At 37.2% G+C, this 27,624-nt stretch overlaps 2 protein-coding genes across 7 annotated transcripts in view; one reads left to right on the forward strand and one right to left on the reverse strand.

The window, feature by feature from the left end:
- Positions 1–8,859, forward strand: part of kcnip4a (potassium voltage-gated channel interacting protein 4a) — a 124,269-nt gene extending 115,410 nt beyond the window's left edge. For all 5 annotated transcript variants that reach the window (XM_058394574.1, XM_058394572.1, XM_058394575.1 and 2 more), the window contains exons 3-8: positions 4,846–4,915; positions 5,381–5,451; positions 6,612–6,719; positions 6,817–6,921; positions 7,020–7,082; positions 7,339–8,859. In XM_058394574.1, coding sequence (XP_058250557.1) covers positions 4,846–4,915; positions 5,381–5,451; positions 6,612–6,719; positions 6,817–6,921; positions 7,020–7,082; positions 7,339–7,386 — 465 coding nt within the window. In that variant the 3' untranslated portion in view covers positions 7,387–8,859. The remainder of the gene's footprint in view (positions 1–4,845; positions 4,916–5,380; positions 5,452–6,611; positions 6,720–6,816; positions 6,922–7,019; positions 7,083–7,338) is intronic.
- Positions 8,860–10,402: 1,543 nt separating this feature from the next.
- Positions 10,403–26,960, reverse strand: sec24d (SEC24 homolog D, COPII coat complex component). Of its 2 annotated transcripts, none has more exons than XM_058394568.1 (23): positions 26,813–26,960; positions 25,685–25,876; positions 25,178–25,280; positions 24,934–25,079; positions 24,560–24,832; positions 24,298–24,437; positions 23,518–23,629; positions 23,153–23,280; positions 22,210–22,348; positions 21,952–22,067; positions 19,828–19,952; positions 17,270–17,461; positions 16,987–17,080; positions 16,572–16,688; positions 16,315–16,485; positions 15,911–16,007; positions 15,624–15,769; positions 14,021–14,159; positions 13,689–13,807; positions 13,276–13,455; positions 12,078–12,269; positions 11,824–11,913; positions 10,403–11,660 (listed from the first exon to the last, which is right to left on the reverse strand). In XM_058394568.1, exons 2-23 carry the CDS (start codon positions 25,833–25,835, stop codon positions 11,520–11,522), a joined length of 3,111 nt encoding a protein of 1,036 aa, XP_058250551.1. In that variant the 5' UTR covers positions 25,836–25,876; positions 26,813–26,960; the 3' UTR covers positions 10,403–11,519. The 2 variants fall into 2 exon arrangements, with proteins under 2 accessions (XP_058250551.1, XP_058250552.1); XM_058394569.1 differs by having other exon boundaries at positions 25,685–25,836; positions 26,813–26,922.
- Positions 26,961–27,624: the final 664 nt, after the last annotated feature.

A 27,624-nucleotide genomic window follows, 5' to 3' on the forward strand; every position in this document is an offset into this window, starting at 1 on the left:
CAAGAAGTTTATCAGAATGATGGTTTAATATTTTAAAAGGATCAGAAAATTTCTTACAATTATGACTTTACCTCAGTACGATTAGCTTCATACAGTATGTTGGAATTGGTAAAATGACCTTATAGGGAGAAAAGATGGTTTAAAAAAAAGCTTGGCCTTGGCCTTCATACTGTCCGCATTAGTTAGACACATGCAATGTGCTATATCGAGGGTTAAAAGACACATGTACAGTATGTGTAGATGCAGAGAAACATGTATTTTGTCTAACTACAATGTACAGTGCGTTTAACATACATGTATTATCATGTATGTTAAACACGCTATACAAATAAATTGAATTGAGATTGAAATATTCTACTGTATTTGAACAGTTCAAGTTTAAAATACATTATTGAGGCAAAATGATCATCCATCCATCCATCCATTGTCTATACCGCTTATTCCTAATTAGGGTCACGGGGGTCTGCTGGAGCCTATCCCAGCGCACATAGGGCGAAAGGCAGGGGTACACCCTGGACAGGTCACAAAATGATCATGACTGTGAAAACACTCTGTCCAGGGTGTATCCTGCCTTGATGCCCTGATGACGCCTGAGAATAGATTGTATAAGCGGTACAGACAATGAAATGAAAATGAAATTTAATTTAAAATATAGAACTTGATACCAGTACTTAGACATTATGCTGGTTGAAGAAGATTTGTCAGGAACTGCTGGACAGTTACCTGCCAGGCCTGGAGAGGGGGCTGGCAGGTGACTCTATGGAGCCTGCTTTATTGTGTGTATCTTGTGCCACGTCTGTCCTATTGTTCTCGTGCCGTATCACCTGTTCTCCATTAGCCCTAATGTTGTGCCCTGTAAATAGGGATCCTTTTGTACCTGTCTTTGTCTGCTATTGTTTCAAGTTTTCTTTGATTAGTGTCATGTCTAGTGTTCACGTTAGTTTCCCCCAGTCTTGTGTTTATGTTAATAAAGCAGCGCTTAATTGAATCCTGCGTATGGGTCTATCTCCATGGCGTGCCGGCGCACGCAGCACCATGGAGGTCCGGGTTCGAGCCCCGCACAGGGCGTCCGGACGTTACAAGATTTCAGATTCTAAAAGTGTTTAAACAGAGCGTTTATCAATAAACACTTACATTTTATGAACAGAACACATTCAAGTGTGCACTTTTACATTCATAATGTATTTTTGTATGTATGTTTTAATCAGAATTCATGCATGACTTACTTTACCTTAGTTTTGTTTAATCCAGCCTTCATTGTTGTTTTTGTTTGTTTTGTTAATGACACACTCACCATTTCTGTCACCTCTATTTATTGGTACAGCTGTACAGATAGGTACAGTATGTTAAGTGAGACTGTTGGTGTAAATATAATATCCCTGTAGTTACTTTATTTTAAGAATCCATGTGCTTTTAATATGCTGTTATTCTACAGGTGTATAATAATATTGTCCACAGTCTGTGTAGAAAGCACACCAAAACTCAAATTATAACCAAACAATCCAAAATTGTTAGAAAGTTATACATTGTTGGGTGAAAAGGGATTCATTTAGCCACACAGACTGCTTAACATCCACTACTTTATTCTTTTCAAGTAGGAACACACATGCTTTGAATGAACTCTTAGTTTCTCAGATAGTGACATACTGTATAAAACACACACACACACACACACACACACGTATATACTGTATATACAACTAGTTCTATTGCCCTATAAATTTAGTCAAAAAACAACCCTTCATCTGCTTATTTTAAAACTGGTTCCAGGAAAACCCCTGCATTAACTTGGAACTAGGGAAATAATATGCAGAGGGCCAAATTTATGTAATTATGCTAGCTAATGGGGCAGATTTGGTAAACAGAAGAAGCAATTTAATTTAGAAATTTCAGTAAACTGTTCATTACGGGTACACAGCTAAACAGTGTTCACTACAAGAGTCTGTTGTGCATGTCTGTGTGATTTAGGCTCAATCACAGGGAGGAAGCACATGAAAGCTGAAAACTAATGCTGTCTATGATTATATTAATTATACTGTGTAGTGACCATGTCAAGTGAGTGGAGAAAGAACAGGAAATTAATCCGTTTATTTGATAGTAATATCAAATTATCCACCAGTTGTGCACCACCAGTTGTGCTGAAAGCCAAACCGCCAGTGTACTCTCATAAGTTAGCACACAGGTATTATATATCGTACATTATTATCTACAAAGCCACTGTACTGTATTTGTTATGAGACTCATGATTTCCCAGCTGCTCCATAGAGGATAATGAATTGGAGCTTCTAACTGTTGTTAGTGCTTCAGCCTAATAATGGACAGACTAATGCATGAGCAAATTCTGCCCCAGACGTGCAATTAGAAAGACCATTTCAGATCTTTTTTTTTTGTGTTCATAAAACAGACAGTTGGAAAGATGCATCTAAAAAGTAAGTGCTTAATGTACTTTGATTGATTTGCCCCCTGTTGGTATTTAGAGCCAGAGACCAATGTGAACTAACTTAAGTGAATAAAACCATGAAGCGCTCCGTTTCTAAGAAGTGATTTTGCTGAGAAACATGTGCTTATGGACCATTGTATTTCACCCACAGTGCAAATGGGGAAATTGAATCTAACCCCTCATCACTGGGTCCAGACTTACATTACACGCTATTGTAACTACAAATACTTTCTATTAGATTTCCTGTTGTTGCCAAATAATATTATTTAATGTATATAACTGAATAATCAGCTCAGTCCTCTAGAAGTTATGAATAATTATTTATTTATTTACAATAAATTACAATAAGGATATACAGCTATGGGGATGATCTGTACAGGAGAATGGATGTCTTATGTACAGGTGTAGTACAATGTCTAGAGGTATTACCAAACTATTACCATATTCTGTTATTATTATGCATGTTTTGTCTACATGTGATGACACTCACAGCTCCACAAGTCATGCATCTAATTATTGCTCTCATTTACATGCATTAAAATGGTCTACTAACAAATATACCAGAAGTAAAACAGAACAAGAAAATAATGCATTCAACAGAACAGACATGACTTGTGGCTGTTTAACCAAAACATGGTAATATTCTACTTTAACATTAGACTTGTCAGTTATGTCTTGTCTGAACTACTACATTTGAATATGGGTCCAAATTTACATTCCTCACTCTTGTAACTACAAACTTTTCTTATTTCTTTTACTGTAGTTACTGAATAATTCATAGTAATCACTGAATAATATGAATAATAAGTTAAGATTTTAAAAATCTTAAGCTAGAATCATGCTGCGTAATTAATTTATTTTTATAACTCAGAACAATAGCATTTATGAATAAACTTATGAATAAATCCTGGAGAGCACTTCTAGCAAAGTCATGTAGTGACACATTATGCAGAATTTGCAATAAATACCGCCATGATAGAGCACTCACTTCTACTCCCTTTCTTGCCTATGTGCATGTCCGACTACACGAGCACCAGTGAATCCTGTTCTTTTTCTCCATCTGTCCGCATGTCAAAGCATATTACAGTGATATGCAGAGCTATTCACTTAACAGCTTGTTATCATGATCAGAGCTACATGTGTCATCCTTGAAAGCTGACAATAACATTCTTTCATTTGTGTCTTCCTCACTGAATGTTATATATATCGTTTTATATAATGTGCGTTTTTGTAGAATGCTATAGGGCGTCAGATTTCTTTCACGAGAAAGTATTGGCCTGCTTTATATATTCATTTCTCACCAGTCATCATGGATCATTATCTCTTGGGTTTTGTCTGCACTTCTATTCACTGTATAGTGAGAGACACTTATCACTCAGCTCTTTCCCATCCATGTCAGTTCCTTCCTCTTGCTAATTAATTGCTAGCATTGTTGAGCGGTTCTCTCTTGACATACCATGCATGCTTTTTACTGCTCAGCCTTGTAATTTATCTGTATTCCTGTTAATTCACATCTCCTTGGTTGGAAGTGCATATTTTCTCTTCCATTTAATTCTCTTTATACTAGGGATAGATTACTTCCATACTTTCCACTACACCAAAAAGTTCTTCAAGATCTTGGCATGCATGTTTACATTCAGTACAAGGAATTCAGCTATAGAGGTAGCTGTTAAACACCGCTATGTTTATCACCAATCAACAGCTAGAATCAATATCCTTTAATTGACACACAATGGTGTTTTGCACAATTGAGTGCCCAAAGTGGTTTATGTGATGTAACTACTACAATGCCCTGATTTCATTATAAAGGTATAAATGGTCTTATAATTAGTGTTTTATTTGTCCTCTTATGTACAAAAATAAGTCAAGTGAAGATGGACCTCTGTTAAATCCCAGCTCTTTCTCACAGCATGCTTGTGTTTTCTCTGGCTTTTTATTAATGACACCGTAGTGACACTGCCTTATCTTTTAAGCACTTAGTTCAATTCCATTTGAGAGCTCTTGCTATAAATCAGGGTGAGCCTTCCTATTCATTTTGGCTGCTGAATCAGCTACACTGATACAATGAAGAATAATCAACTCTCACAACAAAGAGAATGATGAATAAAGCCTCTCAGCATGAATGGCTTCTTCGGTCTTTAAGGGAACTGCTATTTGGTATGAGATGCCATTATTGCATACATGAAGTTTATATCATATAAAATTGCTTTGTGCTTATTACTCTACATTTCCGCCAAGTGAAATACATTTCAGCTTCTAAAAAATGGGCTCATGGTATGGTTTATACAACACACAATCAGCACTATTGTGTAAATATTTCTTACAGCAGTTGCACATAACTTTAAAAGAACATTTTAACTGAAGGTTATAGTAGATGGTTAAATAATGATTTTTCTTTCTTTCAGGAATGTCCAAGTGGTGTGGTCAATGAAGACACATTTAAGGACATTTACGCACAGTTCTTTCCACAAGGAGGTCAGTATATCTCTGGATATTACCTTCCTTTAAATGCTTCACTGAATCATAGTTCCATCAGCATAGTCCCGTGTAGCAACTGATCCTGTCTATATTGCAGTGTGTTGTTGCTGTATCTTGTGTGCTAGCTATTCAAAGATGTAAGAGAAAGTTTTAGTGAAAAGTGTGGAATAAGTTTTATGAATGAATCCCAAACTGATCAAGCTGAGCAACTTATTCTTTAAAGTCAGTCTTCAAATATGACTTTGCAATTCTATAACCATGAATTAGCATTCTGCGTGAGGAATAATCACAAAAATATATAAAAGTGCCGAGTCTGATTGTGCTGAATACAAAAATAAAGCCGCCAGTATTAAACTAAAATTAATTGGGAACTATATTCTTGTCAGAAGTGGGATAAGAAATGACAGAAAATGCAGTAAAAAAAAAATAAAATAAAATTACAGTGCTTGGTTTCTGTTTCAGACGCATCCACGTATGCACATTTTCTGTTCAACGCATTTGACACAGACCACAACGGCGCAGTGAGTTTTGAAGTAAGAAAAGTTTCCACACATATTTAAAGCATGCATATACTGAAAGCTTCCTCACACTGATCATCGGTTGTTCTAACACTGGTCTTGTGAATGTTCATAGTTTGCTATAAATATTTATCGATCGCAGTTGACCGTGTTGTTGGGTGCATTGTCTGTCTTTCCACATATAATAAATATGGATGTCAGTTCATCTGTTAGCAAACTGCATAGCCTACAGTATGTCGGCAGTTAAATTGTAATCAGCATTGGAAATGAATGAAAATTGGCTTTGTATATTAATTAGAATCATGAGAATTTATGAGCTTCTTCTTCACAAACGTCTGCAGGCCTGTTGGTTATTTCTCATAAATCTCACAGCCTGGTTTTAATGTTTACTTAAAAAATAATGAAACGCTTTACAGCCTTTATGTTGTGTAAAATGTAGTTGCATGTATTTTTCAAGGAAAAAAAAAATATTATGGCAAATGTGGTTATAGAGTGGAGTGCTGTGATAGTACTTTAAAAGATCATTATTTCCCTATATCAGCACTTCCCATTGTGCTTTATTATTTAATATATTTTTTTGTAATTAAAGAATGACATATTATACTTTTATCCATTTATAGTTGTATTTAATGTTGTGGATCGCTTGATCCTTATACATACAGCATTTTTTTTGTGTGTGTGATGTCACACTCCACAGCAATGGTTATTGGCTTAGATGAAAATAAACAGGGCTTTAAAAATTTGTATTTTTTATCATTATTTGCTTTTTTCTTACTTATAATAATTGTAATTATAATAATTTTATCTCCATTTCGATGTTATTATGGAACAGTGTGGATTTCTTGCCAAAAGTGGACTCACACGTCTCCCCTTTCCCATCGACCTGCTCACCAGCAGCTGAACACACTCTTGACACAGAAACCCAACAGTGCCCTGATTAATCTTATAACAAACATGTGGTGATAAAATTATTCATTTGTTCATACAGATTGAAAATGTCTGATTCCTTGTATGAGTTGCAAGTCTCTGTATAAATTACTAAAGAAACGATACCATTTGACTTGCATTGCAGCCAGAACTATTAATTAACACCTAAAGCAGCACTGTGGTATAATTACTCTTAAGAGACTACACTGATGGATGAATCAGGTTCATTGTGCTTGATCTGATTGCAGGATTTCGTAATGGGATTGTCTATACTGCTGCGAGGAACAGTTCAGGAGAAACTCAACTGGGCATTTAACCTGTATGATATTAATAAAGATGGATATATAACAAAAGAGGTATTACAAGTTATACAGTAGGAAAAAAATAACATGAATTAAAAAAAGGATGTTAATGTAATAAATGAAAAACAATCCTTTGTGATGTGCATCACAGGAAATGTTAGACATCATGAAAGCCATTTATGACATGATGGGCAAGTGGACATATCCTATTCTTAAAGAGGAAACTCCAAGACAACACGTGGAGATATTTTTCCAGGTAAGAAGTCTTTCTACCACTCCATTCTTTATCATTATACAGCTTGTTATTTCTAGAGGTCTTGGATGATAAATAAAATGTTTTTTTCTTTCGGACAGAAAATGGACAAAAACAAGGATGGTGTGGTCACCATTGACGAGTTTATAGACTGCTGCCAAAATGTAAGACTGGTTTATTATTTTTAACAAGTTCCTCGTGCATAGATAGAGTTAAGTTTCCTTACAATAGTTACCAGGATCATTTTCACAACATCACTTAAGGGAATAGGAATGATTATTAGAAAAAAATGGAAAATTCACTCCGCTATCCACGTCGCCTACTCTAGAGCAAAGCTAATTGAAAAAATAATGAATTTACTGAGACCAAGCTTTTTAATGATTAACTTAAAATGACTCACTCGTGTTTGCATTTCTGCAGGACGAAAACATCATGAGATCGATGCAGATTTTTGAAAACGTTATTTAATAGCCGAATGGACGACATACCTCCGGTGGCTGGTCGGCTCATGCAAGCACCTTTCTGCTCCACGTGTGCCGATATCATTAAAGAGAAATGTATTTGAATGGAAGGCAAACTCAACCAAGACAACACCTTTCTTTGGGGTTCAAACTACATTTCAGTTCATTTCATTGCAGCTCCTGTTTAGAGGTCATGCTTTTAATTAACAGCAACTGCCATTTGAAAGGTTTTTGTGCATGGGAGTATACCGAACGCCGCCTATATAGGAGGATATGCTGGAACGGATTACTTTTAATCTCCCAGCCATGTTCCATTAAATGTTACCAGTAATACTGAAACAAAATGAAAATGTTTTCATTACCTCTTACAGTAGTAGCATTTATTTCTACCCATAATGTTGCAACAGTCAGTTTTAACTATGTATTGCAGAGAGCATGTTTTATACACAATGCATGTGGAATCAGTTTTTAGGGTTTAATTTTACTGTAAGTCTGTAAATAAGAGCCCTAACAGACATGTTGATCCTTAATTTAGTTTGTATGTTGTTATCATTTGTCAAAGCATTGAAACCTATGCCCAAAGGCACAGACATTTTGATTACAGAAAGTTCTAGAGACAAGAGTTTTAGTTGAAAGGCTGATATATATAAATCTTTTTTTTTTTTTCATATATGCTATATCCTTTATTTTTTCCTTTTTTTAAAAGTGTATATTAAATAATTGAATATTGACATAATTGATTAATAACTGAATATTTGCCAACGGTATCAGAGTAATAGAAAATATAAACAATAAGTCTTTATTTTTAGATTGATGTTTTGAGTAACTATATTCCGAAAACAATGGCATTGCTGATTGATTTTATTTACTAGGATTCTAACATTGTACCAGATATAGAGCACTATTTCACTATTTGAATCGCACAGTATTTGATTTGATTCATGATTCTTATGACTGTGTGTGTGTGTGTGTGTGTGTGTGTGCTAAGAACATAACATCAAAAGTCAGAGGAGAGGAACTAATTTGTGCAAATTCAGTGTCTTTAATTTGGACTTACACTTGAAGTACATTTTTTTTTGTTCTATTTCTAGCCAGTTCTGGCATAGGAACAATGAACATTGCTGCTTTTCATTGCATTATGTCGCAAGCTACAAAGAGCATCCTTTCATATTTTTCCTTTTTATGTCAATCCAAAGCAGTCGCCCCTTCTTCCCCCTCAGATGTTTTTTTCTCTCTCTCTCTCCTGTTTTCCGGTATTAAAACTGATTAGCTCCTGCTGACTGAATCAAAGATGTAGGTAGAGCTGTGACTTGCTACAGCACAGACAGAACAGCGAGCATGCTGGGTAGCAGATGTATGTTTTCTGTCTCCCAGCAGCATCTAATAGCCCTTGTCCAAAGGCATCATTTCCAACTGCCATGTAATGCACTTACCACCAGCAATATGCTTCATGGCAGGCACTGGTTTATTTAAGCTGATTTGTGGAAAAACTGCTATTTTATGTTAGAAAATTGTTTCCACATCTTTTAGCTGGTACTGTGAACATGAGAAATGTAGAAAAAAATACACTTTGTAGTTTTTATATTGATTTAAAAAGCATGTTTTTTTCCCCTAAATTTGCTGATGGCAATGACAATTTAATATTAAACAGTAACCTTTATTATAGGTCAGTTATTGTCTTCTCAAGGTAAAAAAAAAAGTCAATACGATTATATTTTTTCAAGTAATGTTGCATTAAATGAAAGCTCCACGATATGTGGTACAGATGTTGTATTTACATTAACATGGTGCCACCTACTGGAAATTTGTTATATGTGCAGGACCAAATCACATTCAATTCACAAGCCTGTTTCGTTTTGGGATTTGTTCACATACTTTGTAACGTGTTTACGATTGAGCATCACTCCAATTGTCTTTGGAAACATGTCATATGCTGTAGACCTTTTGCATTGAGAATGCAGTAGAAATGACTGGCAGCTGCATGTTATGTGAATGCTGCAGATGGTTAGTAAGGGATAGTACTGAGTAAAGCAGATCTAGGGCTCTCTGTGCATCTCACACCTCCCAATGCTATTAGAAGACATAGAGGCATTAGGTGACATTGATTCAATAAACAGCTCTGAATGTACTGTATGTGGCTGCTTGTGTTTTGCCTGTTGGTCAGAAAATAGTCTAATCAGTGTAGTATTGGTGCGAGTCTGATATACTTAGGTCAGCCATGCAGAATGTGTTTAATAGAGCTTTGAACATTTGGTCATTTTCAACGTTCACACAAATGAAAACCATTCACTGAAAACAGAAAAAAAAAGTTTCCTGAGTTCAATGAAGACTATTTTAATGGAAAGGGGATGTTTATAAACTGGAATGTATACGGCACAGCATCCTTATCTCAGCAAATTTCATCTACTCCCCCACTGTAAGCTAGTGTAAGCAGTTACATTGACCTCTCTAAATGGGTTACCTGAGCTATGTTTATATATAAGCCATAATCTTTCAAATATATCACAGAAGTAATACAAAATACTGCTTCTGGTGATGTACCAAAAAAAAAAAAGATTAAAGGTATACTGAATATTAAGAACTTGATAAAAGTTTTCTATTTACTTTGATAAAGCCATGAAGCAAGTTGTGTGCGCATGGAAAGAAAAACGTTCATCTAAAAAAATAAAAAATAAAAAAGATCCCTTACACTGTATATGATTTGTTTCTGGAACTATACACTCAACACTCAATATAAATGTCTCACTGTTTACAGATTTACGGCATGAATGGAATGACCAAGACAAAAATGCCAAAGAATTAGGAGTACAAACAGGTATACATGAAACAATTTCTCATAGGTTTGAATAAATATTACTTAATATAACTGCAGTTTAATAAATCAATTGTAATGTTTCTAATATTTCTAAAGGTATCCAATGATTTAATTTACTCATTTAATAGACAGTTTTTTCCCCTCTTAAGCATTATAAGCAAAAAGGCCTGCCTAAATGAGGGTGGGGTTTTTTTTATTACTTACTTTATTTTTTTCTCATTCTTTGGTACCCTTTTAATAAAACCATTTTTAAAAGATGTCACTTTCATTTTGAGAATTCTTTCCTTTGCTCTGTCATCTGAAAAAAATTATTCTATATATTAGGAGACATTAATACATAGCATTACATACAAGCAAGCCAAGCTTAATCCCCAACTAAAATTTTAAGTGAAGTTGAAAATAAGAACACTTGTGAAGTCCTGATGGAGTTGTACAGTCATTTAAAGGCAGCTCTGGAAACAGTAAAAAGTTCGTCATGTGTACTGTGTTGCATACCTTTTGTTTATACACAGACCAACCACTTTATTAGGAACACCATACAAATCCTTACTAAACCCCATACCCCCCACCCCCACCCCCGTCCCCTTTGCTCTTTAAACAACATCCATTCTTCTTGGCATGGATTCCAGTTGTTGTCGGAAACATTCTTCTGAGACTCTGGTCCATGTTGACATGATTGCGTAACACAATTTTCTGAGATATCTCAGCTGCACATTCACGCTGCGAATCTCCAGTTTCACCACATCTATTAAATTCGGATCTTGTGACTGTGGAAGCCAATGAAGCACACTGAACTCATGTTCATATTCATGAATGCACTTTGTGACATGGCTCATTATCATGCTGGATGTAGCCATTATAGGAAAGGTAAATAATGGCTATAAAGGGAGGCACAAGGTCAGCAATTGCTATTAAAGGGCCTAACGTGTGCCAAGAAAACATTCCCCACACTATTACACCACATCCACCAGCCTGAAGTGAATCTTCAAATGTCCAGTTTTAGTGAGCCTGTGCCCACTGCAGCCTCATATTCCTGTTCTTGGTTGACAGAAGTGGAGCCTAATGAGAACTTCTGCAGTTGTAGCCCATCATCAACAAGGTTTGGTGTGTTGTATGTTCTAAAATATTTTTTTCTGCTCATCACAATTTTAAAAGTAGTTATTTGAATTACTATAGCCTTCCAGTCAGCTCAAACAAGTTTTGATTTCGTTTTACGAATTATTTGCATCGTACATAACAGGATGACTGGATAATCGAATGATTGAGCAGGTGTATAAATGTTCCTAATAAAGGGGCTGGTGATTGTATATGAGTCTGCGTGTATGTTAGGACAGAAGCTGCCTTATCTCACGGTGAACAGAGCATAAAAATTCCAAGTATGAATTTCCTCCATACAGGCCTTTATCTTCCACAAGGAGCTGGCGGAAGAGCATCTCTGATCTGTCTTTCTGCTTCACAATCACCATCTACAAAAAGAAAATACTGCTAAAGATCTACAGCAACAAAGACCTGGAAGAATCCCAGATGCAGCCTTCTGACTTTCTAGTGTATCCAATTAAATAAAAATGCTTTTAGAAATCTAAGATTTACTTCGTTAACACATAACAGAGTTAATATAAAAAGTTTTACCTTCATGGACTTGCACCCCTGCTGGGAGATGGCACAAATGATGGAGTGAAGCTTCCTAGAGTGAGCGTTGTCTAATTCTGTCAATGTAGTCTGCAGATATATTAGTATTAATATCAGTCAGTGATCAGTAGGTCAGCTTCACAGAAATGATTGAATTCTTAGATGCTCAATGCTTGGAAAACTATTTAAATTTAACTCAAAGTTTACTGACATTGATTGCATATGTTTTTTTATATGATGCTGGTGTATCTGACCGTATCTGAATTGAAGTGGGCCATGGAGGGCACATTGAAGAGGTTCTGGATGAGGTCAGGAGGGCAGGCCTGGCCCAGCCACAGGAACATAGACTGGCCGTTCTCCAGCAAAAATATACCGGTGTCACTCAAACGCTCCTCAGAGCAGCGCACTGCTGTCGGAATCAAATCACTTGCCACGTCCATGGAGTGCTGATGGAGACAGAGAAGGAGCTCATGACCAAAGGCATGCAAAAATGTTTTATTTAATAGTAACTTTTTTAACTCATTTAAGGAAAAGTGTATATACAAATATATACTGACAAACTATGTGTTGTCTTTGCCCACTCATTTTAAATTAACCGATTAAAATTTGCCTTTTAATCGAGCCTTACCCTTTCTGCTTTGCTCTGTAAGCAGTGCTGCATTCTGCCAGTGTTGCTAGTACTTGCATTTGTGTCTTTAAGGGTGCTTAACCATGTGCATTTACCATTTTCTCCATGATGCAGTTCATTTACGCAGGTAATAACAGAGAAATCACACTTAGCTGCAGACCAAAATACCAGTCTGAGACTGTCTAGTGAGTGGTGTGTCTGCAGCAAGGAGGTGATTTGACTCTGAGCCAACTGCAGGAAGTGAGCCAAAAATGGAGTATATTTTGCATTGTGGGTGACAGTGTTTTGTAGATGTGACCATTAATTTGATCCATGAGATGCAAACAAAGCCAAAAGTCAAAAGAAATGAAAGGTGGTCTAAATATTTGGGCTGACGAAAAAAAAACATTTATTTAGTCCCAGCTTGGTGTTCTCTCTTCCTGCACAATTTATGTGATTTCTAATTTACTGGTCATAAATACATGAATGGAAAAAAAAAAATGTTGGTTTACCTTTTTTCCAATCGCAGTATTTATGACCAATAAATTAAAAAGATTTAGGAGAGATTTTCAGACTTTTTTTTGTTCTGGTTTTTTCTTTGGTTCATTTACTTATGTGCATGAACCGTGTTACAAACCAAAACACCATGAACCATTTAGTTGTGGCTTGGACAAATGAAGTAATAGTTCAAATCAGCCTAACAGTTTTGGCACTGGACTCTGTATACAATCACATCCTTTTAAGCCTGCATTGTTTTCCAACAGCCAATGAAACTGCATCAATTATATGGTGTACATGTGGTGTGTATTTCTCTGTTTCTCCTTTCCGTCTTTATGTGTTCTCACCACTGGAATGAGTTGTGGGTATAGCAGGACCTGGCTCTCCTCCACTCCCATGGACATGACGTTGAATCTATGGAAAGCCCTGTCATCTGTAGAGAGCTCAGTGCTGCCCACCAGAACTGGAGTCTTCATCAGGCTGTTCATGTACACCGGGAACACCTTCATAGCATCAGGCAGGATCAGCTGCACATGGTGTCATTATAAGGAAAAGAAAATGTCAGTTGATATAAAAAGTCAAAGATAATCTTATACAACAATGACAAAAAGTTAATACAGATATAATATGGCTAGCATTGATAATTTCTTAATATCCAATAATTCAACCAGAGGTGCATTATACAAACAACAGTGAGGCCCAACATGATGCTTGCTAAGCTAAAGCAGTTTTCTCTGAGAATTCTTGAGACTTGTCAGACCTGACTTGCAGCCGAGGGTGTAGCACAGTTCTTCCTATAGCAGGCCAGCATATGGGCTGTCTGCTTCACCAGGATCTCCCTCACCGTCCGCACTGGCTGGCTTAGAATAGCATGGTATGCTGGACAACGAAAAATAGACACATGTATTGTGAGTTTCAGTCTAATGCAATGTTTAGGGTTGATTTTCTGGCAATATTTAAGACAGAAATTTCATTAGCCTATTCCACTTTACAGTTTAGTCTAGTACTGGGTTAAGCTTAAGGCATAAAAAATGGCTCTAGGTTTTTGTAGCTCATATAATTCTGACTGAAAAATCAGACCTAATGTTTTACCTGACTTGGCAAAGAAGTTGATGAGTGCATCAGTCTCACAGCTCTTGTAGAGCTCTGCTAGCTGAGAGCTGCAGTTCAGACTGAGATTGTGAACGCGCAGCCGTCTCTGACCACTGATGGAGGTGTACAGGACAGCACACTGAAAAAGCAAGACAGACATACAGTTGGACAGAGCTGGCAAAACAGTAACATACTCTTTTTCTATAACTACGTTCATGCCACTTACAATCCTGCCAGATACAGTAAAAAATGTATACACAGGATAACATCTTTATGAGCTCTGCATAACCAGTTCATTATAATACATGTTTAAATATGTTTCACATTCATGATTAATAAATTAATATTTTCCAAGTCACTTCCAGAGTCATATCACATGGAGTTGTGAATGCATGGTGGTTCAGTGTTGATTTTCCTAATGAGCATGTCAGTTTAAAGTGTTTTTGAATGGTGTTATAATCAACCCATGCAAAAGTGCTGCTTCGCAGGTAGCACAGGACTCCTTTTAGTTTCAGTAACAATGTACAGTAATATGGGGGAACTTGCACAAGGTAAAACAACCACATGTGCTTGATGTTTCAGCCTGTAATAAAAAAATACAATCGTTCTTGCGTTCCCCTACTGAATTGCACTTGACATTAAAATGTGTTTCATTTGAGTTTTATTTTAGATATGCTAGGGATTTAATAATTTAGTCTTTTCAGTCCTGAATTTTTCAGCCATCTCATTCTAATATTACTGTTACCACTAATATTACTACTGCAACTACTACTACTACTACTACTACTACTACTACTGCTAATAATAATAATAATAATAATGATGATGATGATGACACCTCCCAAAAAACATGTCAGTACATCAGCTGGCTACACTAAATTGCCCATAGATGTGAATGAGTATATGAATGAGTGTGCTCACATGCTGCCTTATAATGGACTGCCCTTTGTATTTCCACATCAAGTCCTGGGACAAGCTCCAGATTCACCACAACCCTGACCAGGATTATTATTATACTTACGGAAGATGAATCAATGAATAATCGTGTGTTGTTATGAATGCTGCAGCTTAAAAACTCGATCTGCTTGGAAAGTTTACCAGGCACCTATCCAACACCAAGAACTACATTTTTTGTTGTGGCTATTGTTTATGCGCTCAGATACACATCAGTTTGGCAACAAACATTACCGGGAGAGAGTACTGTGTCTGTGTTTTTACTTTTTAATGTGTAACACATTTGTTGCAGGACATTCATTGCTGTTGTATTCAGTGTGATATTTCAGTTCTCACTCATACCAAAGCCAGAATAGTGCCTATTTGCAATTTAAAGGAGGGAGGCAGGTCACTTATCTGTTAAAATTAATAACAGTTTCTACTACAGAAAGAAATAAAAGAATGACCTACAGAGATACAAAATTATAGGTATTAACTTTAGTGATATAAAATGGATTCTTATAAGTAAACTAACAAGGCTAAAAATCTAGAATGTGGCAACATGCATTCTTAGGGGAGAAAAAACATAAATTTTAGTTTATAGCTTTAATGTTCAGGTGTCTGATGATACAAAGTGTCTAGTGTTTGGTGGTGTATGTGCTGCACTGACCTGTATAAGTGCCCCAGCCTCCTCACTGAGTGTGTCGTCATGCTTAAACTCCACTGCAACTGCTTTGTCACAGTCCACTGCAGCCATCTCCACATCTGTAGTTGTGTTCATATAGATGGCACCAAAGAAGTCTGTGGCTCTGAAACCTTACGTACAAACAGTATACACAGACTCAGGTACGTGATCTTTACGTCAAATATTTCTTCCTTTACTTATCAGACACAGAGAGTGCTGCTTCTCTGAGTGACCAATTTTTGGTGTTGTCGTTTGAGACTGCCAGCTTTTACCTGTATTTGTTCGAACACGCATGATGGCATCAAATCCGATGGTCTTCTCCACATCTCGTCTCAGATCACTGAGGAAATGCTGACCATCTGTCTGAACCTGAAAGATAAGATGGTTTTGAAGATTACTACACATTTTACACTACATCAAAATTCTTGTATCTAATCACAGAATGTTTAACAGGGGAAGAGGAAGTTCAGTGAGAGGTATTGGACTACTGATCAGAAGCTTGCAAGTTTGAACCCCAGGCCCACCAAGCTGCCACTGCTGTCATTAGCAAGATACTTTACCCTTAATTGCTCAGTTGCATAAATGAAATAAATGTAATTTGGGGTGTCTGCCAAATGCTGTGAATGTAACATTTATTACATCAACAGGGTGTGTTTGTGCATGTGTTATTACACACCTGAAAGTTGCTATATTTGTAAACGGAGCCACCAGTGTGTGTGGGAATGTCACCCATAGTGGCCAAGTCCACATACTGGTTAGGGAACAAGAAGAGGTCCACACAGCATCCCTGGCTCACACACTCTTTAGTCAGCTGCTCATAAATACCACGCTGTGGCTGAAAAAGAGTCTGCAAATGCACAAATACACAAATAGCATTCCAAATATGTTCAAAGTATAATCTTTGATAGACAGAGAAATAACTAATAGACCAACTTTTTCTTTCTCGGTGTTCACCAGCTTCCTGTCGTCTCTGTTCTTCAGCTTTCCAGGTGCCTCTGCGGTTGGGAGGGAGGAATGGAAGATGAAGAGCTTTCCACTGCATTCAGCAGCCTGAGGGCACAATGGGTTTGGACATGATCAATGACTTACACTTTAATGAATTAGGGATTAACAAATAATTAATAATGCATCATTCTTATGATAGGCTATGGGGTTTAATGGGTTATTACACACAGGACAGCCACTCAGACCACCAGAGAAGGACTCAGGAAATGGTTATCTAGAAAATACTGTGTTTAAGTCAAAGTGTAATTTAGCTGAAGAAGACCACTAAACTATATAGTCACAAACAATAAAGTGCCTACTGAGTCAGTATGGAATCAGAGTAGTGCCCATATATTTGTTCTACCTTCAGTGCTTCCACTCCAGCTTGAATAACTGGAGCGAAAACAGTTTCACTCTCATTTGTTTCGGCAAACATGTCAGGGATCTGGCTCAACAGACTGTGTTAACAATACGGGAAACAAAAACAGAGATAATTAAATGTTTAATCCTTATAAACATTTGCAAAATGTATGCATTGCAAAAAAATAGAACCAAATTACATAATATTTCAAATATTGGGGGTGGGAGGGGTGGTTACATGCTTAAGAAATCATAATGATAATAATAAATAAAACTGATAAACTTACTTGTTGATGACGGCCCGCGATTCCTGAAAGTTGACCAGGAATCCATCCAGAAGAGGCAAAAACATATCTGCCACATCAGAGACCACCATCATCTGGGGCTGAGCGAGTGCACTGTTTACATTGTAGAAGTGCAAAATCTTGTTGTATGTGACAAAGCCCACTCTAATGGCTGAGTGCTCAGCTCCCTCTTCTCTAAAAATCAAGAATCAGGGAACGTTACTGTTATTCAGGCTGAACACTGGGCTGATGGCGAAAATGTAGAGTTTACTAAATACACCAGAATACACATTCATACACTTACACTTTATTAGGAACACTATACTAACACAAGGTAGGGCCTTCTTTTCTCTTTAAAAATCCCAAAAGATGTTGGAAATATTTATTTGAGATTCTGATCCATGCTGACATGTTTGCGTCATGCAACTCCTGCAGATTTTTCAGCTGTGAATCTCCCATTCTACCATATTACAAAGGTGTTCTACTGGGTACAGATCCAGTGACTGGGAAGGCCACTGAAAAACACAAATCTTACTGTCATGCTTTGTGACATGGTGCATTACCATGCTGAAAGTAGCCATTAGAAGATGAGTAATTTGTGGCCATGAAGAATTGCACATGGTCAGCAACAATAATCAAATAGGCTGTGGCATTCAAGCAATGATTGATTGGTATTAACCAATCTATCCAAGTATGACACCACTTGGAAGATGAGAGAAACATATTCTCTTGCACAGTGACTGGTTAAGAGAGCACTGTGTGTTTATAGTTCCAGAGCCACTTCCTCAACACATATAATTATGAAAGCTGGTCAGTGGAGCCAGAAATACCATCAGAATCTGTGCACTGACCAAACAAGCTTGCTTATAGGTTTAAATGTTTTGACCATTTGAGAAGTTTTGAATAATGGTGGGTGAAGTGGTTTGTGTAAAATCACAGCTATAAAGGAATTGAGGAGATTTTTTTAAAAAAACAAAAAAAGAAGGGGAAAGAGAAAGCAATAAAAACATTCTTATCATGTCCACCTTATCTTTTAGCTGACAGAGAAACAGCTGCAGAGAGCAAAAGTCAAAGGTTCACACAAGTTCCAACTAGACAGAAAAACGTAACATGGCACACAGCGTTGCCTTTTTATAAAATGATGCCGAATAGACTAAATGAATTTACTGTAGAAATTTAGCTGATTACTTTTGATTTTTTTTGTGCTATATTTACAAATACATTCTAACACTAATGAATTCTGGGGTAAATAAAGCTACAGAAATGGTACAAAGCTCTATGAGATTTTATTCTGTGCACATGACTGTACATAATTCACAAATGGCTGAGAAAATGCTAACTGAATTTAAAACTTGAGGCGAACAAGCACTGGCCCTACAGAGAAAAACTACATGTCCTGTATCTGGGATTTGTAGACTCCTCTAGCATAATTCTGAAATCATGGGCTAGTTTAAATAACTCACAGCCTAAAGGCAACAGCTCTGTCATTATCCACATAATGAACAGAACCAAATCAGTGATGGGTCCTGATAAAACAAAGAAGAAGAAAATGTAAAATTCTGATGTAAAACTGCACCACGGTCAGCTACCAACTCCTTGGTCTTTGAGTCTACCTTACTAAGGGAGCTCACAGAGTGGTAAGTTCAGCCATATAAAAACGTTGGGTGTCCAATGTGTTTTTCATTAAATGCATGCACTCTAGTGAGCAAAGCCAGGAACAGAGGGGAGAAATCAGATTTAATACCGCAGGCTTATTTGGAGTGCACTTCCAGCATGCTTTTGAGGTGAGGTCAGTTTTCCAAACAAACACGGACATACCCACAGGGGCTGGTGGAGAAGGAGCAAGGACTTTTGCAGGAGATATACATGTGAAGTACTAGGTGGTAAATGAAAAGCCTGTCTTTTTCCATGCCAAAAGATTTGGTAAATACAAAAGCATTGTGCTCCATGAGGATTTCAAAGATTTGGCCTTTCTCGATCAGCCTCCCCAAAAATCACGTAGGCAGAAATTTTCAAATGATGAGATACAGCAGTACTTGGCTTGGTGGAGTTTTGCTTTTCTTCACTCTCATTTTACTGACCATATTTGGCATGGAACTGGGGGCCTTTTTTCGGGTGCAGTGAGCTGCTTTCTTAGCTGACGGAAGCTAAAACATGTCAGAGTTACACCTGAGATTTAAATAAAAACAGTCCTGATAAACTGATTATCAGGACTGATTTCATGCTGATACACATCATTGCATAAACAATGCCAGAGTGGTGTTATAAGAGCAAATCCATGAAAGTTACGTTTGAGTGACAAACAAGCTTCAATGGTGTATGTTAATCTAGAGTTCTTGAGGGTATGACAAAAGTATATATATATATATTGTACAACTAATTCACTGATTCTGATTGATTCTATACACATTTTCATTCATTCTAAAATTATGTTTAAATGTTTATTAGCTACTTTTGCAGTCATATGCCGATTTATTTGACAGTCTATGTAAAATGTCTTGAAGCAGACCAAATGAAAAAAAATTGGACAAGTGTCCAATAAAAGTAGGATTTTAACTTACTTTGGAAGTCGTTCCAGCAGCGTCTTCAGTTCCTCACATATCAGTTTGACAAGTCCACTCTTTATGTTGTTGTAGGAGACATCAATCATGAAGATATAAGCAGGAGGACTGGAAGGCTTATTGTTCTGAGAAAGAGATTAAGAAAAAAATGACTTACCTTGGCATAACTGTGTCAAATTATTGGCAAGAAAAACATCACTTATAGGCACAAAGGCACCTGTGTTTTGAAAGTTCAGTGATAATTATAGATAACACTGACAAATGTATTTACTGACCTCTGCTGCATTGGCCACTCAATCAATTACATGTTGATTTGACTGACAATACCACTGAAGCATTTTGATTCTGAAATGTCTCTTAACTTTAAAACAGACCAAATGAACCATTAGGTACAATATAATCATATCAACACCAATATGATGATCATAGCTGATGCACTCTCAATTTCTACTGTACATTATTACAAAATATAGCACTAAGGGCTCACTGGTTTTCTTTATTGGTACAAGTTGACAGAACACCAGATTTATGAATCAATATCTAAAGTAATAACACTGTCTGCTGTCTAAGTAACAAACACAATCTGCTTAAAGCACTGACAAAACAAACACTTCTACTCTTTCTTGCCAGTACTAAATGTACAATGTAAATGCTCACAGTTTAGGTTCCAGCTAAACAAATTTGGGAAGGAAGCCACTGGTTGGAGATTGTTGTTGCATGAAGGTGCACAAAGGCAACGCATACTTTATAAAGCCCTGGGTGTTCACCAACTCATAATAAAGCACATTATCTTCAAATGGAGGAAATTTAATACTGATGCTATTCTTCCTAGGTGGGGGCGTCCTGCAAATTACAACAAGTGCACAGTGTACAGTGCTGAAGGAGGTGAAAAGGAACCCAATCTCAACAGGAAAAGACTTGCAGAAATAACATGTTTATACTTCCCACTATAAATAGAAGAAAACAACAACAGATCTTCCAGAGAAATACAGCACATCTTAAATTCATATTCTTGTCCTACAACAAGGCTTCAATTTTTTTGGCAGAAATGCACAGCACTATATTTGGATGGGGAAAAAAACCTTCCAAAAACCCACCAAAACCTCATCCCACCCTTGATGCAAGATGGAGGGAGCAACATGGTTTGGAGCTGTCTCAGGGCCTAGACAGCTTATAGTCACTGAGGGTACAATGAATTAAAAACTGTTACAATTATTTTTACAGCAGAATGTTAGGACAGCAGTCACATTTTGGAAGTGAGAGTCCAGACTTAAATCCAACTTAGAGGCTGTTCATGCACAACTGAAAAAATGATAGACGTTGTGCATGTCTGCTAAGCAGTTGTGGTTCTATCAGTTTTTAAATGCAAGGGTTCTTATACTTTGTCTATGTTCCATTGTGAATGAGGTTCGAAAGTGTTCAGCACTGTGTATTATTAGTTTAAACATTCTGTTTATTACACTGACCTAAAGATCCAACCACATTTCAGGAGTAATTAATGCGGGCTACAAGTTCAATACAAAGGTGAACCTCAAAAACCATGACTATGTGCCTTGTGAATTTTGTTGTGTTTTCCCCTGTTCATTTTGCAAGTGAATGTGCTTCATTTAACACTTTCACAATTGACAGAAGCCCCACAAGCAAAAGATTTAATGATACTGTATGCCTCTCTATTCTCATGGGCAAGCCATTCAAATTAGTCCACTTAAAGCATCAGTTTTAAGAAGTTACATGCTGTAAATTTCCCACTGCATAAAGCTACTGTGTAACATACTATAATATGATATATAGTGCTTTCTCTTTGAATTGCATGTCTTCAACCTGCTGCAGTGTCTCAGCAAATGAGAAATACAATATGACTGCCAAGAAATGTAGTTCCATTAGATGTTTCCTGGGGCATGCTGAACCTCTGTAAGGAAATAAACAATTCAAGCACTGTATTTGTTAAAAGTAAATAAATATTAAAAGTATTCAATTCTACATTTAATGCTGAATGGCTTAGTAAGTTATACCATACACAATTGTTGTAAAATGTTCTATCATTCAAACATTTCCTGCACAAATAATACTGCAGTGCCCAGTGTATAATGTACTTTTGAGAAGGAGCTGTAAATAGAGTATTACTTTGCAGTAATCCAGCGTAGCGAGAAACTCATAAGAACCCAGGGACAGCTCTGGTCTTTCATATGCATCCACTCTTCTGCCCATATGGTCCAGGTGCTGGAAATACTGGACAGGAACTAAGGAAGGATATATGTTTTTACTTCTTTTTTTCTCAAAAGTAATAACTTCATTGAAAAAAAAAAAATTTGGGGTTGTTGATCTTGTTCCTAAGACAAAAAAGCTTCAAAACAAACAGAGACGTATGCCTGTGGTACTGACCCTCATTAACACAATTGCAGAAGCCACACTGGAAGCGTCTTCCTCCGTCGATGAAGAGCATAAAGGGGCACATGTAGGCCTTACAGCGGTTACAGCGTATGGGTCCTGCCTCGCCATGATTTACTACGTATAGAGGAGTCTGACATAAACGAATTAAGAGAAGACAAAGATGTTTATCATTTTGACCTGCAATACAAACCATCAGGTACATATAAGATCCCACAAATTTATGTTTCTTATAACTGATACATAAATCACTAGCTTAAAAAACACATGTAGGGAGCAGTATCTTCTCTGTGTAGTAATAAAAAGTGTAGTAATTACAAGTTGTAACTTATGCTAGTATGCTCTGTTGTCTTCTGTTGTTCAATTCGAAGTTTACAAGAATTGAGAGAAGGGGTTTCAGTGCAACATATGTTGTATGATTACATTTAGCAAAGATGATCAAATATAGTCTTAATATTCATAATTAATATAAACGAATCATATTTGTTGAAGTTACTAGTCAGTTAGGGGGCCTGGCACCTTGTCTTTTACCAAGGCTGTTCCCCAGAGAATGAATCTTAATCTAATTAGCCTCTAGTGAAAGAATACACTAACATTACCTAAAAAGGACCTACAGCAATAGTGCTGTCACAAACAGATAGGTGACACTAACAGAAGATTCCTGGACCACACAACACTTGCAGACCTCAGCAATCAAACATACTGTCATTGCCACATACAAGACACCATAAAATAATGCATTTAATGTAAAGGTGTTATCTAACACGGCTATCATATGTACAATTACAAGTTACCTTATCTTTTAACTTTAGTATCAACTATTACCTTATATTTAAAGGAGAAATTATAGCTACACAAGTTATTAGTGACCCATATGCATACTGATGTGTAATTACATAACAGGTCAGGACCACTGACAATGATCTAGCACACATACTTCATTTTTGGGCACTGTGGCAAAAGGTTTGATGATGGCCGCCAGCGGCACTTGCCATTGCTTGGCAAGGTCAGAGGTACAGGGAAACGAGTAGGTAGTGCATCGCATGAACCTTGGGCTAGCGTTTCCTGAAACAACATAATAATTTGCATAAGAAATAATGCTTTTTATACTACTGTAAAGAGACTCATTATAGTTTATGTATTTATTAACTTCTGGTTCCAGTGTCACGGTTTAATGCTACTATTTGACCCTGGGTTGTCAATACAAGTGTAAGGAAGAGACCACAAAGCCCTTCAATAAGCCATTCTGGAAAAGGGCAAACATAGTAAATGAATGGCAACATACTTCGCCCCAGAACTCACCTTGATCCTGAACAGTGAACTTAGTCGTGACTAGGGGCGGCACTTGACCCCTGAGATTGGTAGTGTAGACCTGACCACCTCTTCTAGCCTGGTCACTTTCAATCACTTGTATCTATACAGTGAAATGTAATGAGATTTTTAAGGAAACAGACTGCATTCTGAATTTCAGATAACCTACAAAATGGCAATGATAACATATTAATAGCAAGACATTAAGACAACAGAATAAAACTGACTGAATGAATAAGCAATTGTTTCCTCACTAACAGATCATATGACTGAAGAAATAATGATGAGGCTTGTGTCTAAATGCTTCGAGAGACTGATGTGGATGCTAAGCAAGGCAGGTGGGGCCTTTTAAAAAGCAATATTTTAAAAAGCAATATTGTCTGTTTTTACTTTAAGTGGTAAAACACAATCTCTTTAACTCTGATTGTGAATTCTGAAAACTACAGGGTTTATGAAATATGAAGTAGAAAACATAATAATTGTATAACCATGTGAAGGGTTTTTTTCCAGGTCATGACATTTTAAATCTTCCCCATCTATTAATATATAAGTACAGTTATATTATTATTATTATTATTATTATTATTATTACTATTATTATTATGATTATACTATTGATTGAACTATTTAATATTTATAAATAACTATTTAACCCAAGTTGGCAACAATTAGGTAATTACTGAGTATTTAATTACATGTTTACATGTCTCACAAACCAAGACAGTTACAGTGTTCACTGTACGTTTTTTTTTTTTATCAATCAGTGCTTACTGTGCTAGGTATGGAGTCTGGATCAAGTTTCTTCTGAGGCGGTCCTGCCATGTTGGCAGGTCCTCCAGGGAAGCCTCCCTGGAAAGCGCCTGGCTGCGGTCCTCCCATGGGTGACCCTGGCATCTGTCCTCCATATAATCCTGTAGTCGCAAAGATATGTTGGGTACAAACTGCCTCAGCTCAGCGTGTATTTGATTGAAGAGCATGCTTTATATCCATTTTAAACTACTGTTTTGAAACAAATTGCCAAATCTCCCTTTACCTGGTTGCTGAGGAGGAAAACCTTGAGGTCCTGGTGGCTGTTGAAATCCAGTTCCACTCAATGGAGGAGGGTGAGGCTGTGAATTAGACAATCCCATTGGTGCAAGCCCTGTTGCACTCATGGGTGGGCTAGCTGCCATTGGTGGACATGTACCCATCAAGAGAGGTTGAGTACCTGGAGAAGACATAGGTGGATGTCCCACTGTGGGTGGTGGAGACATTAGGAAAGGCTGTGGTGTTGCTAAAGACTGGGGAGGATGCAAGGGCCTTTGAGCTAGATAAACCAATGAAAAGAGAACAAGTCAGAATAAACAGACGACTTAATTGCAAGCAAAATTTTATATTCTGAAAGAGAACCTCTAAACCTAAACTTACCATATCCATCAATGTTCATAGCATTCATCTGATTAGTTACTTGTTGGGCTGAAGGAGTGGCCGGAGCCATGCTGTGGTGTGGTTTTTGAGGGGGCTGTCCATAGGGAGACATGGCAGATGCAGAGGCTGCTGGAGGTGGAGGGTACCTAATAATAAAAAAACATCATGAGGGTCAATTTTAACTAGATAAAACTTATAAAATTCACAAAACATCCTTTATCTAACATTGGGCAAGGAAAGTTACTTCTGTGGATGTGCGCCATTTTGTTGAATAGGGGATCCATATTGGCTAGATGCAGGTGGTGGAGGCATCCCAGAAGGAGAGGAGCCAGCTGGTTTGTGCATACCTGAAACATAACATTTACAAGACTGTAATAAGCAGCAAGTAATCAGTGACTGGCTCTTTAAACACATGCAAAAAAGCATATTATACCCCAAAAAGAAGATTTTCAAATTCACATTTCACATTGTCTCTAATTGAAGCCACTAATATTGCACTTGCAGTTGTACAAGGACAAAACATCTGGACAAATGGCCCAAATGCCAAGCTGTTGCTACAACTGCCTTTCACAACTGTGTAGATAATTACACACAGTATATTATAAATCACAATTCAGAAAGTCATCATTTAAAATATAGCTTTGTATTAAAATACAATACAAGTCACCGGAGCCAAGGAGCTGCAAGCAAGAGAATACTTGTGAAAGTGAAAGAAAACTGAAAATAGAAAGTGAAGGTAATTTTACTCTACCTGCTGGTTGTGGAGGAAAAGACTGTGGTGGAGCTCCATAATGCCCATAATGGGACTGTGGAGGGGAAGCCCCAAATGCATTAGGGTATCCCCCCATTCCCGCCTGCGCCTGAGAGTACGGAGGCGTAGCAACATAACCCTGTTGGCTCATCCTGTTAGATGTATTTCATTCCACAAATAAAGAAGAACAACCTGGAGAGTTAATAAAATTCTTAGTAACACCAAACATGATAATGTCACTATACAGTATTACCATTCCCATTATGTCAACATTTATGTCTCCACCTTTAGTGATGATGGTTGCGGCGTTTAAATTGCTGTAGCTTAGGTAAATAACATGTCATCTGTGATATGAAATTGGTCCACGCCATAATGCGAGGCAACTCATGATCTTGTGTAAATGGACCTTTACCAGTGATTCTGTGATAATGAGAGTGATAAAACAGAGTGATCTCACTCTCTCTGTGTGTGTGTGTGTGTGTATAAAGTGAAACCTGTATATAAATATAATGTGTTTGCCTTGGCTTAAATGTAAAGCTTTAGTCTGAGAACTTTTTAAGTCGCAAACCCTTGACCACAGGATGAATCCTCTGACTGACATGCGACACTGTCCTGTGCAGATGGTGAATACTTCAAACTGTTTGCCATGTCTTAGCTAAAGTCAAATATGAGCCTAAGTAAAGCAATAACTGTAGGAAATACTGAATGATGGACAATACACGGAGTATCATGCTGTCAGCAGTGAGCCTGAAGCAGTGCTGTACCTCTGCCCACGGCTGCCACGTCAAAGATGAGCGATAAGCAATTTTAAAACAATAACAAAAAGAAAAACGCGATACCGATGTTTATTCATTATAAAAGCCGTCAGCATCAGTTTAGCCGCCTGTATGTGAGGAGTTGATGTTTTATAATAATCTCTGGTACATGTCTGTAGACAGCTGTAGAGTTGCGGCTGAGCTAACTGACACGGACGGAACTCAGGGACGCCTCAAACTTTCCTGTTTGCGCAAGTCTATTATAACACGCGCAACAAAACACAACGAAAACATTATAGTCACAGGATATTCACAAGGCGTCTGAGATGTCTGTTCACTAACGTAACTGCGAAGAAATATGAAGAGCGATTACCTGTAAGGTAGAGATGACGCCGCGCGTACCCGACTACTGAGAACGCAGACGAGCCTAACGGGAGTGCCACGTCAAACTCCCGGCACCGGCCTCGGCTATTTTGCTGCTTCTGCGCATGCGCGGAGCGGTGGGAACCGCTACACGTCAGCAAAGATGCACGAACACAGACGTGCGCAGAGAGAACTCCTCTCTGACTGTGCGCGCGTGCAAGCGGAACACACGAAGGGCTGCTATCCTCATAGACAAAAGACTGAAATGGCAATGCATTTACTTGGAAATATAAAAATATAAATAAATGGACACTAATGGAAATATAAAAGCTCTTCACAGACGATAACTTTCGGAAGCCTGGTCTCATCGGTTTCTTTAAACTAACTATAGAAAACACCACCTGGAAGATAAAAATAACAACAGCTATGTAACTGGTGTAGTATAGGCAAAACTCAGTCAACTAAATAAACAAGCAAATTTCAAAACATCTATCTATCTATCTATCTATCTATCTATCTATCTATCTATCTATCTATCTATCTATCTATCTATCTATCTATCTTGCCTGACTTTAGCAGACCTTTTATCTACATATATTCATATTCATATACTGTATCTTCTGTACATATAGAGTCTAAAAATATATTTATTTATATTGCTTTATTTTTCACATATACCATATTGTACTATATATATATATATGTATTTTTTTGTGTTTGTTTTTATACTTTTATATTTTTACACTTTTATATCTGTTACACTTTTTCTTTACACATTTTTCTAATACACATTTTATTTCTACTCTTTCCTCTTTTATGTAA

This window comes from Hemibagrus wyckioides, linkage group LG07 (assembly GCF_019097595.1).
Source record: "Hemibagrus wyckioides isolate EC202008001 linkage group LG07, SWU_Hwy_1.0, whole genome shotgun sequence".
NCBI lineage: Eukaryota > Metazoa > Chordata > Actinopteri > Siluriformes > Bagridae > Hemibagrus > Hemibagrus wyckioides.

Bases quoted from the DNA above. Each gene is read 5' to 3' on its own strand.
- sec24d (XM_058394568.1), bottom strand. From the start codon at position 25,835: ATGAGCCAACAGGGTTATGTTGCTACGCCTCCGTACTCTCAGGCGCAG. The intron at 16,486-16,571 runs GTTGGTCTATTA...GTGCATTTGCAG, and splicing joins TGAACACCGAGAAAGAAAAA to ACTCTTTTTCAGCCACAGCG. The intron at 15,770-15,910 runs GTAAAAGCTGGC...TTTGTACGTAAG, and splicing joins GCGTGTTCGAACAAATACAG to GTTTCAGAGCCACAGACTTC.